This window comes from Nyctibius grandis, chromosome 11, assembly GCF_013368605.1.
Source record: "Nyctibius grandis isolate bNycGra1 chromosome 11, bNycGra1.pri, whole genome shotgun sequence".
Lineage (NCBI taxonomy): Eukaryota > Metazoa > Chordata > Aves > Nyctibiiformes > Nyctibiidae > Nyctibius > Nyctibius grandis.
This window is the reverse complement of record NC_090668.1, coordinates 19,924,945-19,938,193: the sequence shown is the minus strand read 5'-3', so window position 1 is coordinate 19,938,193 and position 13,249 is coordinate 19,924,945. Positions and strand designations below refer to the sequence as shown.

At 47.0% G+C, this 13,249-nt stretch overlaps 1 protein-coding gene across 7 annotated transcripts in view; it reads left to right on the top strand.

Moving 5' to 3' along the window:
* AKAP13 (A-kinase anchoring protein 13) overlaps nt 1-12,644 on the top strand; it is a 219,313-nt gene extending 206,669 nt beyond the window's left edge. For 5 of the 7 annotated variants that reach the window (XM_068410072.1, XM_068410076.1, XM_068410071.1 and 2 more), the window contains 11 exons: nt 1,999-2,075; nt 3,429-3,610; nt 3,694-3,776; nt 4,104-4,283; nt 5,023-5,187; nt 7,301-7,371; nt 7,895-7,939; nt 9,110-9,160; nt 9,562-10,011; nt 11,805-12,117; nt 12,459-12,644. In XM_068410072.1, coding sequence (XP_068266173.1) covers nt 1,999-2,075; nt 3,429-3,610; nt 3,694-3,776; nt 4,104-4,283; nt 5,023-5,187; nt 7,301-7,371; nt 7,895-7,939; nt 9,110-9,160; nt 9,562-10,011; nt 11,805-12,117; nt 12,459-12,508 — 1,667 coding nt within the window. In that variant the 3' untranslated portion in view covers nt 12,509-12,644. The remainder of the gene's footprint in view (nt 1-1,998; nt 2,076-3,428; nt 3,611-3,693; nt 3,777-4,103; nt 4,284-5,022; nt 5,188-7,300; nt 7,372-7,894; nt 7,940-9,109; nt 9,161-9,561; nt 10,012-11,804; nt 12,118-12,458) is intronic. The other 2 variants (XM_068410073.1, XM_068410075.1) reach the window with 2 other exon arrangements.
* The last annotated feature ends 605 nt before the right edge of the window (nt 12,645-13,249 follow it).

The window sequence follows — 13,249 nt, the reverse complement described above, 5'->3', positions numbered from 1 at the left end:
GCATCAGCCGAGGAGTGGAGTCGCTGGGGGATCCTTTGGGCCAGGAGACCGCGATGGGGCTGCAGTTGCCCAGAGCAGTGAGTCAGATCTCTGTGCCACGATGTGCACGTGCAACAGTTCCAGGAAGCGTGCTCACTGCATCCGAAAGCCAACCTCAGCTTCGCAGTGGCTCTGCCCACCAGCAGCACCGCCTTTCCTTTGCTCTAAGGTCTGCAGTAGGGCTGCCCAGGCTCAATGTTACCGTCCCGGTTTCACTGGGACTCTAGAGAGGTGTCCCAGCCATTTGTTGCTCTTGAACCTCTTGAGCTGCTGACACAAACTGTTCAGGAGAGGCTCTGGTGTCCCTGCAGCTGCCTCTTGTTTGGTTAATATTTTCTTGATTTGCTTTTGGTCTGTTATCAGGTGGATATCAGGTTTTTCTAAGGTGCTGTGTTTTGCTGAGCACTGAAGTTCTCTACTGAATTAAGCACTAGATCTCCTGAGGAAGCCTTCAGCTGGGACTACGGTAGCAGTAAGAGCAGACACGGCTGTGTGTCAGGCTTGTCAGGAAGGCTGGACTTTGCTTCTCTTGCTCACAGCATCAGCTGATTAAGCCAGGGTACTTTGGAATGAATGGGACTGGTAGCCTGGTGCCATGCTGTGCAGGGAGGCAGTGATAACACATTCCATATAGAGTATGATTTATTTTGAGGTTTTGGAAACAGGAAGTTTACAGATGGTTTCTAAGCACCCGAGATTACTATTGACTTTAGATGGTGGATGAAGCAAGTTATGCCGCTGTTGTGAAATCTGGTGATAAGTACAGTCTGCATTTGCATTTCTAAGTCATAGAAATGCATAAACATATCTCTGTCTGTAGTGTAAGCTCCCAGCGAAAGCAGGTCCTGCAGACAAGCTGCAGAGCCCAAGGAGAGAGTAGCTAGTTCGTACATTCAGGCTATTTTGTGGGATTTGAAATGGAGCACAGAGAAGTAGAGGAAGAACTTTTCTTGGAGGTTTTTAGCATTTCCCCTCTTGTAAAGTACACAGACGATAGAGAAGAACAGAGTCAAATGCTGACTTTTGCAAAGCTCCCGGAGCTTTGAGTTCATTTTGCAGCTTTGATTAAAGTTTGGTGGTTCTTTTATCTGGAATGGACCCTGTCTTCCCAAAACAGAATGGAAGGAATTACCCACGGGATGATTTAACTTTTTGGTTTGCTTCCTCTCTGTCACAAGATTTCCCAAGTACATGACACAAAAACTCTTTGTACTGAGGGCTATGGGTGGGGCGTTGTACGTGGTAGTTGCTGTGCAACTTAGTGATATGTCATTAGGAGACTTGGAAGGCTGTACGTGTGCTCTGGGAAAAGGCTGTATTCTGATTTAAAATCCTCTCTTGGCCTCACGTTGTGCTTCCTTCTTCCATGAAAGAAAGCCAGGTCCTGCATCTCATGCAGGCTCTATCTGCTCCCCTTGGAGTCGGCAAGAGTTGTGTTTGTCTGTGAGCAGAATTAGTGGTGGCTCCTGAAGCCGGTATTTCCTGGGAAAGAAACCACAGCTGGCAAATGTTGTTATTGCACGATAATTTACACTCCGCAAACCACTCATCAAGAGAACCGTAAAACCCAAAACTTCCTGTGCAGATATTTTGCTCGAGGGCTAAAATATTGATTGTTTGAGAAAACAGCACTTCTATTCAGTAAGCGTCTCCAGCTTTCACTGTTACACCCGTGTCCTAACTGCTAGAAAGCATATAGCTGGAGAGGAGCACCCCTGCTCTGACAGATGAGAGAAAATCCTGCAGGTTTCCCAGGTGCTGTTGTATTCTGTGTAATGCAAAGTCAGTTCAGAGCTAACCTGACCCGGCACCTCCAGGAGCTGCCCCTGTTCCTCCTGCTAACCAAGAGGTTGACCCCACTTCCAGGATTTGCAAAAACAGCCCTGGTGTTATTAAAAGAAATCTGTTTCGGGGTGGGTTGCGTGGTTATACTGCACTGGTATGCTTTTTCTTTTGCAGAAGTCCAGGCTGTTCTCCTCTCTGACATGCTCATATTCCTTCAGGAGAAGGACCAGAAGTATGTCTTTGCCTCACTGGTAAGGCTTCAACCTTTCTCCTCCTTCCTTTTCTGTGTGAGAGACCCTTGATGTGTGTTGTGCAGTGAAGCCAGCCATTGCCTGCTAAACAACTTAATTTTCTTGCTTCTCACATTTTCGTTTGCTGAGCAGACTCCATTATTTTTGATAGGAAAACATGTCTTCGTGCCCCACCTCCCCTTTCTGCAGTGCCTTGGCACAGCTGATAATTGGCCTTGAAAACCTGCCTGTCGCTTGATACACTTACAGCTTTTCAGTTTGTGCAAATGGAAGCAGTGATTGGGGTGGGAGGGGGCGATGGGATAATGCAGACATTGTAAAAATGAATCTTAGCAGAAGGAAATGTCCTAATACATTGTGAACTGCTGGGGGAGGGGGGGGGCGCAGAATGCCAGTGAAGTAAATTCAACCGAACAGCTTGAAAATAAATGTCAGAGGAATATATTTGTAATGCACAAGACCAAAAACATTAAGTTTTGATGGCAGTTCTTATAAAAGGGCTAGGCACACTGACCTGCTAAAGAAGACCTAGTACCTAATAGACTCTGTTGGGGCTGTGCCTTGCAGGCATGGTCTAGACTGGCTAAACCTTGTGACCTTTCCACCCTTTGAACATTTTGAAAGCTGATAATTTGTTATTCCAGTTCCACCAACAATCTGCACAGACTCAGTGCCCTACACAGAGGGAGCTGATTTGCACACAAGTCCTGCTAGTGAACCGCTACCAGATCACCCCAGTGCAGCATCCTGTACGATGCACAGAGGGGCTGACTCATATGCAGATGACACAACAGCAAAGGGACATTTTAACCGAGCAGGCTGATTACAGAGACCAGAGCACATAATGAGCGTCATCTTACACACAAGTCTTATCCATTGTAGGAGTCAGCTATGAGCTGCTGAGAACAGCAAGAGTTCTGTGGGATTTGAAAACAAGATGTTACTCCATCACCGAGAGAGATTGCAAAGATAATGTGTGTGAAGCAGGCGCTAGCAAGCTGCATGGAGTTTAATGACAGAGAGAGTGTGGGCAGGAGGAGAGGAGACGATATCAAAGGTCTGCTGGAGTTAGAGAAAAATATGGTAGAGTTTGCAAAATCGCAAAGTCAATTTTAAATTCATTCTTTGTTGAAATGGAACAAGGTGAAATTGCTTTTCCTACAGGACTGATGAAGGAAAGCAAGCCCTTCCCTGTTCTTTGACCCCATTAAAATGATTTATTTTTTTAATTAGCCAATTGGTTCAGAAAATGTTTACAACCTGAGAGAGGTAGCGGTATGGGTATTTCAATGCTAGTTTGCATCTGGGAACTGGCACTTTTCCCCCTCCTCACCCGTTTCTTTCCATCTGAAGGACCAGAAATCCACTGTGATCTCTCTGAAGAAGTTGATCGTACGAGAAGTGGCTCATGAAGAGAAGGGTTTGTTCCTGATCAGTATGGGTGTAAAAGATCCCGAAATGGTGGAAGTCCATGCCAGCTCCAAAGAAGAGCGTAACGGCTGGATACAGATCATCCAAGACACAATGAACACCATGTAAGCTACCAAGCTTGTTCTTGCAAGGCAGGTGATGCACATGGTCGTGTTCTGGTAGTAACTGAGACATGTCTCTCATTCAGGGATAAGGATGAAGATGAAGGAGTCCCTTCTGAGTCTGAATTTGAAAAGAAAGTGTCGGATGCAAAAGTGAGAGGACTGAAAGGTAAAAACCTGCCTCGGACAGAGCTGGGGAGTGGGTTTTGAAAAATCTACAGGAGCTGTTGTGTTGGGTTTTGTGATTGAACTATGACTTTTTTCAAAGGAGTGAGAATCCTGCATCCGGCAAATAATCGCAGTCCTTGTTTGCACCTCACCTTGTTTGCATTGTTTTTTTCTGAGCCTGCTGGGAGCCGTTGCTGTGCAGGATTGCACAGGGCATGGTTGTATCATCAGGTTCCACTAGATGGGGCCAATATCTCAGGAATTGCTCTGTTCCCTTGCTGAAGCTTTTATTTTGTCTTTATCTCTCTTTTCTGTTCACTCCCCACAGAACAACTTCAGCAGAAGGATAAGCAGATTCTCCTCTTGCTGGAGGAGAAGGCTAAGATCTTCCGGGACATGGCAGACAGCTCTGTGCAGGAGGACATGCCAGGCTCCAGGCTGCTCTTCAGAGCCAACACAGAAGAGGCACCAAAAGGAGAGGCCATTATGAAAACTGCAATAAATGAAGGTGAGCAAGTCAGGGTGACAAGTTAATTACACTAACCAACGCACTCACCTTCAGTGCAGCCATCAGTCCTCAAGCACCAGTTTTCCAGGGGAAGTCTTTTTGTCAGAATAACAGCATAGATAAGGAGATACTGCTACTCATGGTATTGTCTCAGGGACAGGTAATGAGGATCAGGAAAGGAAGCAGATATTGATGGCTGTTGAAAGAGGGCAGAAAAGAAGTCAGCACAGAGAACAACCATGCATTGAATCCGCACTGGGGTCAGGAGCAGCACAGGATTTATCCTTGGCTGAAATTTGAACCATCCAGGCTTTTGCTGTGCTTCAGTCTCAGCAAGGTGTGAGAGGAGGCTCGGCTTCCAGCAGGCGCTTGTGGTGCCTGCAAGGGACAAGCAAGTCTGTTGACAAATGCAAGGGTAGATGTAAATTCGGGCAACTTTCTAGTGTGATTTTTGGAGAGGCTAAAAATTATTAAATGCTGTTGTCAGAGCACACCAGGGTTGCCTGGAGGAAGAGAGGGAGGTGTAAGCCTCTGCAGAGCTCCAGGGAATTGGAGTTAATGGTCAGACAGACAGAGTTTTTGCAGGGGGAATGTCTACTGTTCATCTCATTGTCATAGAAACATGATTTCTAAGTACAGCAAAGCATGTGAATTTCTGGCCTGAGCTCAGGTAGAGATGAAAAAAGCTCAGAAGCCTGAGGTGGTCTTCAACAGAGATATTGTTGCTTTTTTTTATCAGTTGAACTGCTGCAAGACCTGGTGAACAGGAGCCTGGGCACTGCCCTCGGGCAGCAGGTCAGCAGCACTGCCATGGAACAAGAAGGAGGAGTTGGCCCCATCTCTCTCCCTAGAAGGGCAGAAACTTTTGGAGGATTTGACAGTCACCAGATGAACGCCTCCAAGTGTGAGTAGTTACATGTGTCCACATCAGCATTTGTTAATAATACATGATGTCATCATATTCTCTTGCTTCAGGAGGAGTCCAGCAGCTGGTGATTTGGGTTTCCCAACTCCTCTCCAATAATAGTTGATAGATGAAATAACAGATTAGAAAAAAAGCCTGTGTACAGGTGGAATGATGGTAGTTGAGAACCCATGGCTACATGAGGATTAAACATCTGAACTCCTCACTCCTCTCTCTCTGTGCTCTCTTTAAATCATCCGTAATTCTTTACTTACGTGCCACATGAAAGCATTTGGCTTCTTCATATGTTAGTTTCTACATGCTCTTATTATAATATCTGCAGCTCTGTTCTTTCTTCAGTTGTCTTCCAGCAGGAACCTGCTGCTGTTGCATTTGCGAATGGATGAGGGTATTGCTGAATCAAACACCTTCTCCCCTGGCTCTGCTCTCTATGCATTTGTGTTCCCATACAACTGTGTGTGTTATTCCTGCAATTAATTCTCTCCCAAACAAATGTGTCAATATTTATTTCAGCTGCATAGTTGGCTGCTTCCCAATGCTCTCTTTCTTTGCCCTAGTCATCAGAAACTTCCCTGTCCTCAAATTCCTTTCTCTGTGGTCTCACTCATACTCCCAGTACAGCCAGTTTTGCTGCGCTAGTGTCTGTCTCAGCATTGGGATCGTTGGACCTCGTCTGACCTTCTGCATTAAAGGAGCAGTGTTAGCTCCAGACAGTCAGACATGAGAAGTATGTAGAGGTTTTCCCAGCGCTATAGGAAAGCTGCAAAGGCCTCCACAGGCCTTGTCATCATAATGACAAATATATTCACAGTGGAGGGGTTTGTTTAGGGTTGTGCCTCTCTCTGTTGCAGTGATGAATGGGACAACCTCAGGCTGTTCATTGCCCAGCTCTAGGTTTTCTGTAGCAATGTCCTCCCTTGAATTAGATTGTAATTCAGTAGTTGTAGGGTCTTGGGAGAATTTAGGAAAAGAATGCAGGGCCTGTTTGTTCAGCTGGAGGCCAGGAGGCATGAAACCTGGTTTTCGTCTCCAGTTCTTCTGTTTACAACCTGTGCAACCTTGGGCAAGGCATATAACCTGACTCCCCTTCATTTTCCCCTCCAGCAAAACAGAAGGGAGGTGTTTCCTCCTGCAAAGAGGTGGAAGGTCCCAGGACATGGCGCAGGAGAGAAGGTCTGTTAGGAGGACCTGAGGGGTCAGCCTTTAATAGCAAAGCCTGCCTGAGGGGTGGTGGGAGGAGAGGTCCTTTGCACTAGGTATGGTGTCCTTCACATTGCTGCAGATACAGGTGTATGTAAAGTTGTTCATCATTAAAAGAGTGGCAGCAGGGAGGTTACCAGTGCAGATGTGGGTTTTCCCCATGGGCTGCATCTCAGCTGGCAAGGGGAATGCAAGAGTCTTGGCAAGAGTGAGAGGACCAAAGAGCTGCGTGACTCCTTTGCCACCTGTGAGCAGAAGGGCGGCGCAGGTGGAGGGTTGCAGCCCTCTTGGCCCCACAGGTCAATTCAGTCCTGCTCAGGAGCACTGATACGAGCCACCCATGGGGAAGTTAGAAAGAGAAGTCCAGTGTGGCTTTGAAAAGAGACAGGTTTCTGACAACTAAGGCTAGGGAGAAATTGATAGCATAAAATTACACGGGGTATTGCACAGCACTATCTGACCTGGCTGTAAATTGCACTTGCACAAGAGAGGCAATGAAACTGCACCTGCAATAACATACCCTAATATGATACTGTTACTGTTCTCTGTCTGCTCTCTTTCTGCCTCATGTCTTCTCAGCAAGGATTCTTTGGGAGTAGACAGCAGTGCGGGGGCTAGACAGAGCACCAGCTAAAAGGAGTATGCTGAATTTATCAGCACATTGTCTGAAACTTAATTCAATCCTAATCTGAATTCACATCCACGTTTTCTGGTGGTGCTGACATGTTCTGTATACATAGGGAGCAAATGCATTTAGTTAAAGTGACAAGAGCTCTGTGTCCCCTCTTGTGAAACATCTGAGTTTCCTGTATCAAATTTCTCAGACATTAGCAAGTTCATTTATGGCTTAAAAAGTTGAATAACCAATGTCAATGATGGCTTCTTCCTTTAGGTGGAGCAAAAGATGAAGGCGACGATGCTCAGGACCTTCGGAGAACAGAGTCAGACAGCATTTTGAAGAAGGTATAGCTTGGTTTATCTGTCTGCTGCCACTGAATTCAGATTTCAAGAGAATGGCAATCCAAGTCTTGAAAAATGGCTGAATTTATTGACAATTAGAAGTATCCTGATAAGTTAAAAATAAAATAAAATTGGAAGTATGTGGCCAAAAACGCTTTGCTGTAGCTAAAATCCTGACTTGAAAACCATTGCAAATCAGTAGTATTCCTTTGTGGCACAGGTTATCTGCCATCTGTCTGCAGATCAGCTAAAGCATGTGTTTAATTATGCATCATTATTGAAATGATAAGGTCAACTATAACCTTGCACCTATTCTTTCTGTGGAGTGATCCATCATATAACTACAAAATGATACCTAATTAACTTTTTATTTTATATGATTGTAGCTTGCCTAGAAAACATGCATCAATTCTCCCAGAATGGAAGGCAGAGGGGGGTTTAACGTGTCTGTCATTAGTTCAGCTTCAGAACACGTTTACTGTGATTTCTCATTTGTCCTCATATTAAATCTGTGATCTTTTCATAGGGTGGAAATGCTAATCTGATGTTCATGTTGAAAAGGAATAACGAGGTAAGAATTGATTCTGTTGCTCAGCTGTTTCCTTCATTTAAGTGGCAAGTGAATTTGTCTCAATAGGTGATAATGTAGAAGAAAATATATTTCATTTGCTGAAGCGCATGTAGACTTCTAAATACATTAAGCTGAACCCACTGTGTCATTTATTTGTTTAACCTTGGATGTTCAGGCAGGGAATTCGCTGATTGTCATCTGCTTGCCAGCAGGATGGTATGTGCTGATTACAGGCAGCAAGGGTTAATTACCGCTAGGATGCGCAGGGCTGTATTTATTGTGCATCTGCAGACAGAGGGAGTTTAATTTTATGTTGCAGGTGCTGTGAATTGGGGCAATTAGATTTCTATTCTCCCTTTGATACACATTCATAACTCCCAATTAGCATTAATGGCAGAGTGAGAGGCAGTTCTCTTAATACTGGCTATCACACCACTATTGCAAATACTGCAGTGGTTTTTCTTCTTCTTAAAAGTAATTGTAGGATATGAGAGATTCAGAGAGATTTTTTTAGCTAGGCTAAAAATATATTTAGGGATAGGGCATCGCTCCAAGCTAGCTTGCTCTGTATTGATGCACTGTGTGTTCACATTTACCTGTATTTTCAGAGAGACTCCACGAACGCACCTGCTGTACTTGTGTGCCTGCTGTATTGCAGTTTTTCTGTCTAATGACAGTGGGACTTTTATTGGTCAGCCAGGGGTGGAAGAGTACAAATAGTCCACATTCATTTTAAGGTTTCTTCTTTATTCGCCCCTTGAAGTTATTTCCCTGAAATTCTTAAGTAAACTGCTGGGTTTCATCACAATTACTCTGCTTGTTTCTTGAGCAAGCTGATGCTGTGGGAAATGGTTTGCAGAGACAAGCCAGGAGTTCCCATGAGGTCTGTGCCGTTCATTGCTTCTGCAGATGTTTCCTACTCTGCCACACTGATGGCTAGGAAAGTGAGGAAGATGATGCCAGGCACCTCTCAGAGATGTCCAAGGGATGTATTTGTATATTGGGGGATGATGCAGTCATTGCAAGTGAAGAGGGAGAAAAACGAAGGTGTAGAGGGATGGCCGTACAGCTTGTCAGACCCACTGGGGGGTCACAGTGGAAAAAGAGGCAGCTTTACACATACCCTGGCACCCAGTGAGGTCTAATAGCAGTGCTTTTGTTTTCCCGCAGCAGATCCTCCAAACCATTACCAGCCTCCATAAGCTGCTCAGTGCTTTGCAGGTAGGCTTGGCCATTCATCCCGCTTTTCCATGCTGCTTGCCCAAACTGTGCATCCTGCCAGCCAGTAACAGCCACTCGTGCTTTGCCCCGCATCTCCCCTTCCCCTTTGCTTGTCACATCCTTGCACGACTGACTACCCAGCAGCCAGCTTGCAGGCAGCGTGCTGGTGGGTCATAGGAATGAGCTGCTGCTGAAGTGAACCGGTGCTCACCTGAATTTGGGAAGCTGCTGGGGGAAATGCTCTGCCAGCACCCTGTGGCAGCCCAGCCACAGGGCAGCAGTGCTGAGCTGTGAATTTGGTGGCAGAAGAAGAGGTTCAATACAGCACCCTGAGGTTTTCAGGGATGGAGCCTCTCTCCGTAGAGAAGACACTGCAGTGATTTGTGTCCCCTCTCTCCTAGGGCGTCGTGCTGCAGCAGGACACCTACATTGAGGACCAGAAGCTGGCTCTGAGCGAGAGGGCTCTGAGCCGAAGCTTCTTCCGGCCAACATCGCTGCTGGAGCAGGAGAAGCAGCGCAACCTGGAGAAGCAGCGCCAGGAGTTGGCCAACCTGAAGAAGCAGCAGACACAGCACCAGGAGGAGAGGCGGAAGAAAGAGAAGGAGTGGGAAGTCCGGGAGAAGGAGCTGGCAGAGCAGGAGGCCCACCTGGCCCAGCGAGAGGACCAAGTCCAGAGAGGGTGGCAGGATCTCGAGCGGGAGCGAGAGGAGCTGCAGGTGAAGAAGGCCGCCTACCAGCTCGACCTGGAGCGGCTTCGCGCAGCACAGAAGCAGCTGGAGAGGGAGAAGGCTCAGTTCAAGCAAGACGTGGAGCGATTAACGCAAATGCGGCAGGAGCCTGACCACAACCAGGTAAGTGCTGCCAACAGCTGGGCTGTTGGGGAAGCTGTGCCCTGCAGGGAGCTCCCGGATGGCTTCTGGGCCAGCTGCATGCCAGCAGTGACAGACTGACGCCAGCCCAACCCTAGCCACGTGGGGCTGGTATTTAAAACTGGCTCTTTCCTTGCACATGATGTGCTGGGCTGCGTTTGTTGCACCTCCAGAGCTGCCAAGGCATTGCCAGTGTTGATGCAACATGGTGTATTCGGGATGCCTGGCCAGTCCCAAGCTGTAGGTTGTTACAACAGCCTGAGCTCTGCCCACTTCTCTGTGCTGTGTGTTGGTGGACAGCAGAGCGGAGGTGGCTGGCTTGCAGAGAAGATGCCCTAGGCAGTGCCAGGAGGTCGATACTGCCTTTGACATTAGCCTTCACCCCATGGGGGCTGAGCTCTGGGGAGCAGTCAGGCAGATGAGACATCCTTCTCGGAAACAGCCTGAGTGTGGTGGGTTACCTGCACCCTCCAGTTGTCACGAAAGCCACTTGCAAGGCTGATAACTGCAGGGGAAGGCTGTTTGTATGCTTACATCCATCTCCAAAAGCATTCTCAGTATCTAGCAAAGGGATGGCCATTGTCCGTGTCCTAAAGAGACTGGGCACCTGCAGTCTGGACATGGCTTAGTGAGCAGAGGTCCCGGACTCTGCTGCAAGAGGCTTCTGGTGTCTGGCTGTCCACAACCAGGAAGGAAAGCCCACACACAGATCCTGCTCTGTGCATTTCTCAGCAAGCTGGGGTTTATTTTTTTTTTTATAACTGTGCATCAGTCTGGCTGAGGAGAGCAAGCATCCGTTGGCAAAACATGGGCTGAGTTTGAACCTTCAGCCTGTTGTTGATCATTTGTTTGTTTGTAACTCACTAATTCTGAATGTAATTTGCTCAAAGCTGTAGGAAAATTAAGTTTGTAAATGCTGGATTGTGGAATGGAGATGATTTTGGGTGCCTGAATGGACTAATTGCGGAGCTCAGCAGTGAGCTCTGAAAAGCAAATCATCAGAGGAGGGCTTGCTCCCTCCCACCCTGGTTCCTGATCAGGCCAGAAGTTTTCCGAGCACACAGTGAAGCTGTTCCAGCATCGAGCACACGTAGACATGTGAGGGGCATGGATGCTATGGGAGAGGCTGAGAGGTAAAATAACTGCGAGGCCTGGGGGATCAGGAGAAGGAAGCACCTTTTCGAGGCAGGTATCTTACTGACATTTCAGAGCTGTTAACAGAGGGTTTGGTGAGGCTTTGTTGAGCTGTTGTTTTGATCTTCCCTTTGAATGTGCAGGCTCAATTACATCCCGAGACAGCCGTTAGGAAAAAAAATAATCAGGAAAATTGTTTTTGCTTTCATCTTTTGCTTGGGAAGGCTTCCTTTGACACACACCGCTTCGGTGCTGTGTGCTGGCGTTCCCCTGCCGGAGAGGCACGCTTCTCCTTGGCCTTCTGCCACTATCTGTGTGTGCGAACGATGCAGGGTGAGTCTTGGTGTTGAGATCTTAGAGAATATTTGCCCTTGGCTTGTTGATACATAGTATAGTACATGTAGGAGCAAAAGATATTGGAGCGTTAGTCTTTATGTGCCTCGTTTCTTTGTCCTAAACAGAGAGGGCGGCTTCTCTCATTGCTTTGCCTGGATGGGGACCACTTTTAAGCTGGTGAATGGGCTGGATGTTCACATGAACAACTTCTGTCTCTATGAGTGGCCTGGGACACGCCTTTCCTATCCAGGTTCTCTGCTAACCTCTTTCATGCCCCAATGAAACACTTTTATTTTCCTTTATAGGTTTCAAATCTACATGAGAAACTTGCAAGAGTCTCCTCCCAGTCCAGCAATGATGACTCCTCCAAGCAGAAGAGCCCTTCCCTTCCTAAACAAGGGCACTTTGATGCAGAACTGTCTGTCTCCCCCAAAAGGAACAGTCTTTCAAGGACACACAAAGAGAAAAGCACTTTCCATTTGCTTAGCACAACAAACCAGACTAACAAGGCAGCTGAGGAACAGCCCCAGATGCCTACCCGCCTCTTCAGTTTAGCCAAACCAAAGGAGAAGAAGGAAAAGAAGAAAAAGGGCAGAGGACATCGCTCCCAACAGTCTGGTGAGTGTCAGGGGAGGTCATAGGTGTGTTTTCAGGGTTGGTGAGCTGGCTTTTCCCTCCAGCCAGCGAACCTGTGGAAGCCATGAAATCTTGCCTTGAATGTGGATGGTAACATGGGGATGGAAAAGATCAGCTGTGCTGAGTGGAGTTCCCAGCCTGAAGTGATCTTCCATGGGCTTTTCTGCCTGTTCTGCAGTCCCTGGGGTTGTCAGAGGGACACACTCTGCTCCCTGCTTCTCCCCTTCCCCGTCCCATCCTGAGCAGCCTCCACAGGAGTTCTGCTCTGCTTGCTCTTTTCCTGTGTTCCCATAGTGATTCCCACCTGTATTTTTGTGCTGCAGATTCTCATTCGTCAGAAGCACCTCCAGAAGGTGAGGAGATCTTCTGCTGAGCACAGACGGTTCCATCGGTCACTCTTGGCATTGGTTCAGTGAACATCTCCCTGCCCGCTCCACAGCACGCTACTGGTGCCTGCATCTGACAAGCATCTGGAGGTTTTCAATGAAACATGTTATGAAGTCTGTTAAGTGGTGGGAAAGGGCCTCTTTCCTGTGGTTTTACATGAATTCTCACCACAGAGGCTGACTGCACGGCAAATAGTACCATCTCTCTGTGCAAACCTTGGGTTAAATGGAATTGGGATAGATGTTTTGTGTCTCTTACTACTAAAGGATGAGAGAACATAGCCTTAAGGGTCTGTGCCTTCAAATTCCCCTTTTCTGGGGAACATAACCAAAACCAAGCATTTAGCAAAAGATTAGGACTCTACAAATGGTGTGTACACACTGGCATATATAGATATACTGTATATATACATATATGTATCTATGTATCCACTGGGATATGCTTACAGTCTGTACAGCCAAGCTTAGCTCGGCCCGTGGGGATAGATGATACCTGATGACTGTCAGGGAGCGTGTAGATATTAAATATCTTGCCCTTACTGCTCCGATTGTAACGCCATCGACTTGGCACGCCCCTTTTGTGCTCATGGTGTATGGCCCGTGTGGTTTCAGAAAGACACCTTACACCAGGAAGCAGTAACAGCGTTCAAAACAAAAAATCAGAGGGGAAAAAAAAAAAATTTAAAGTAATTCCGAAAGATTTCCATGGGGCAGAGGATCTAAATGTC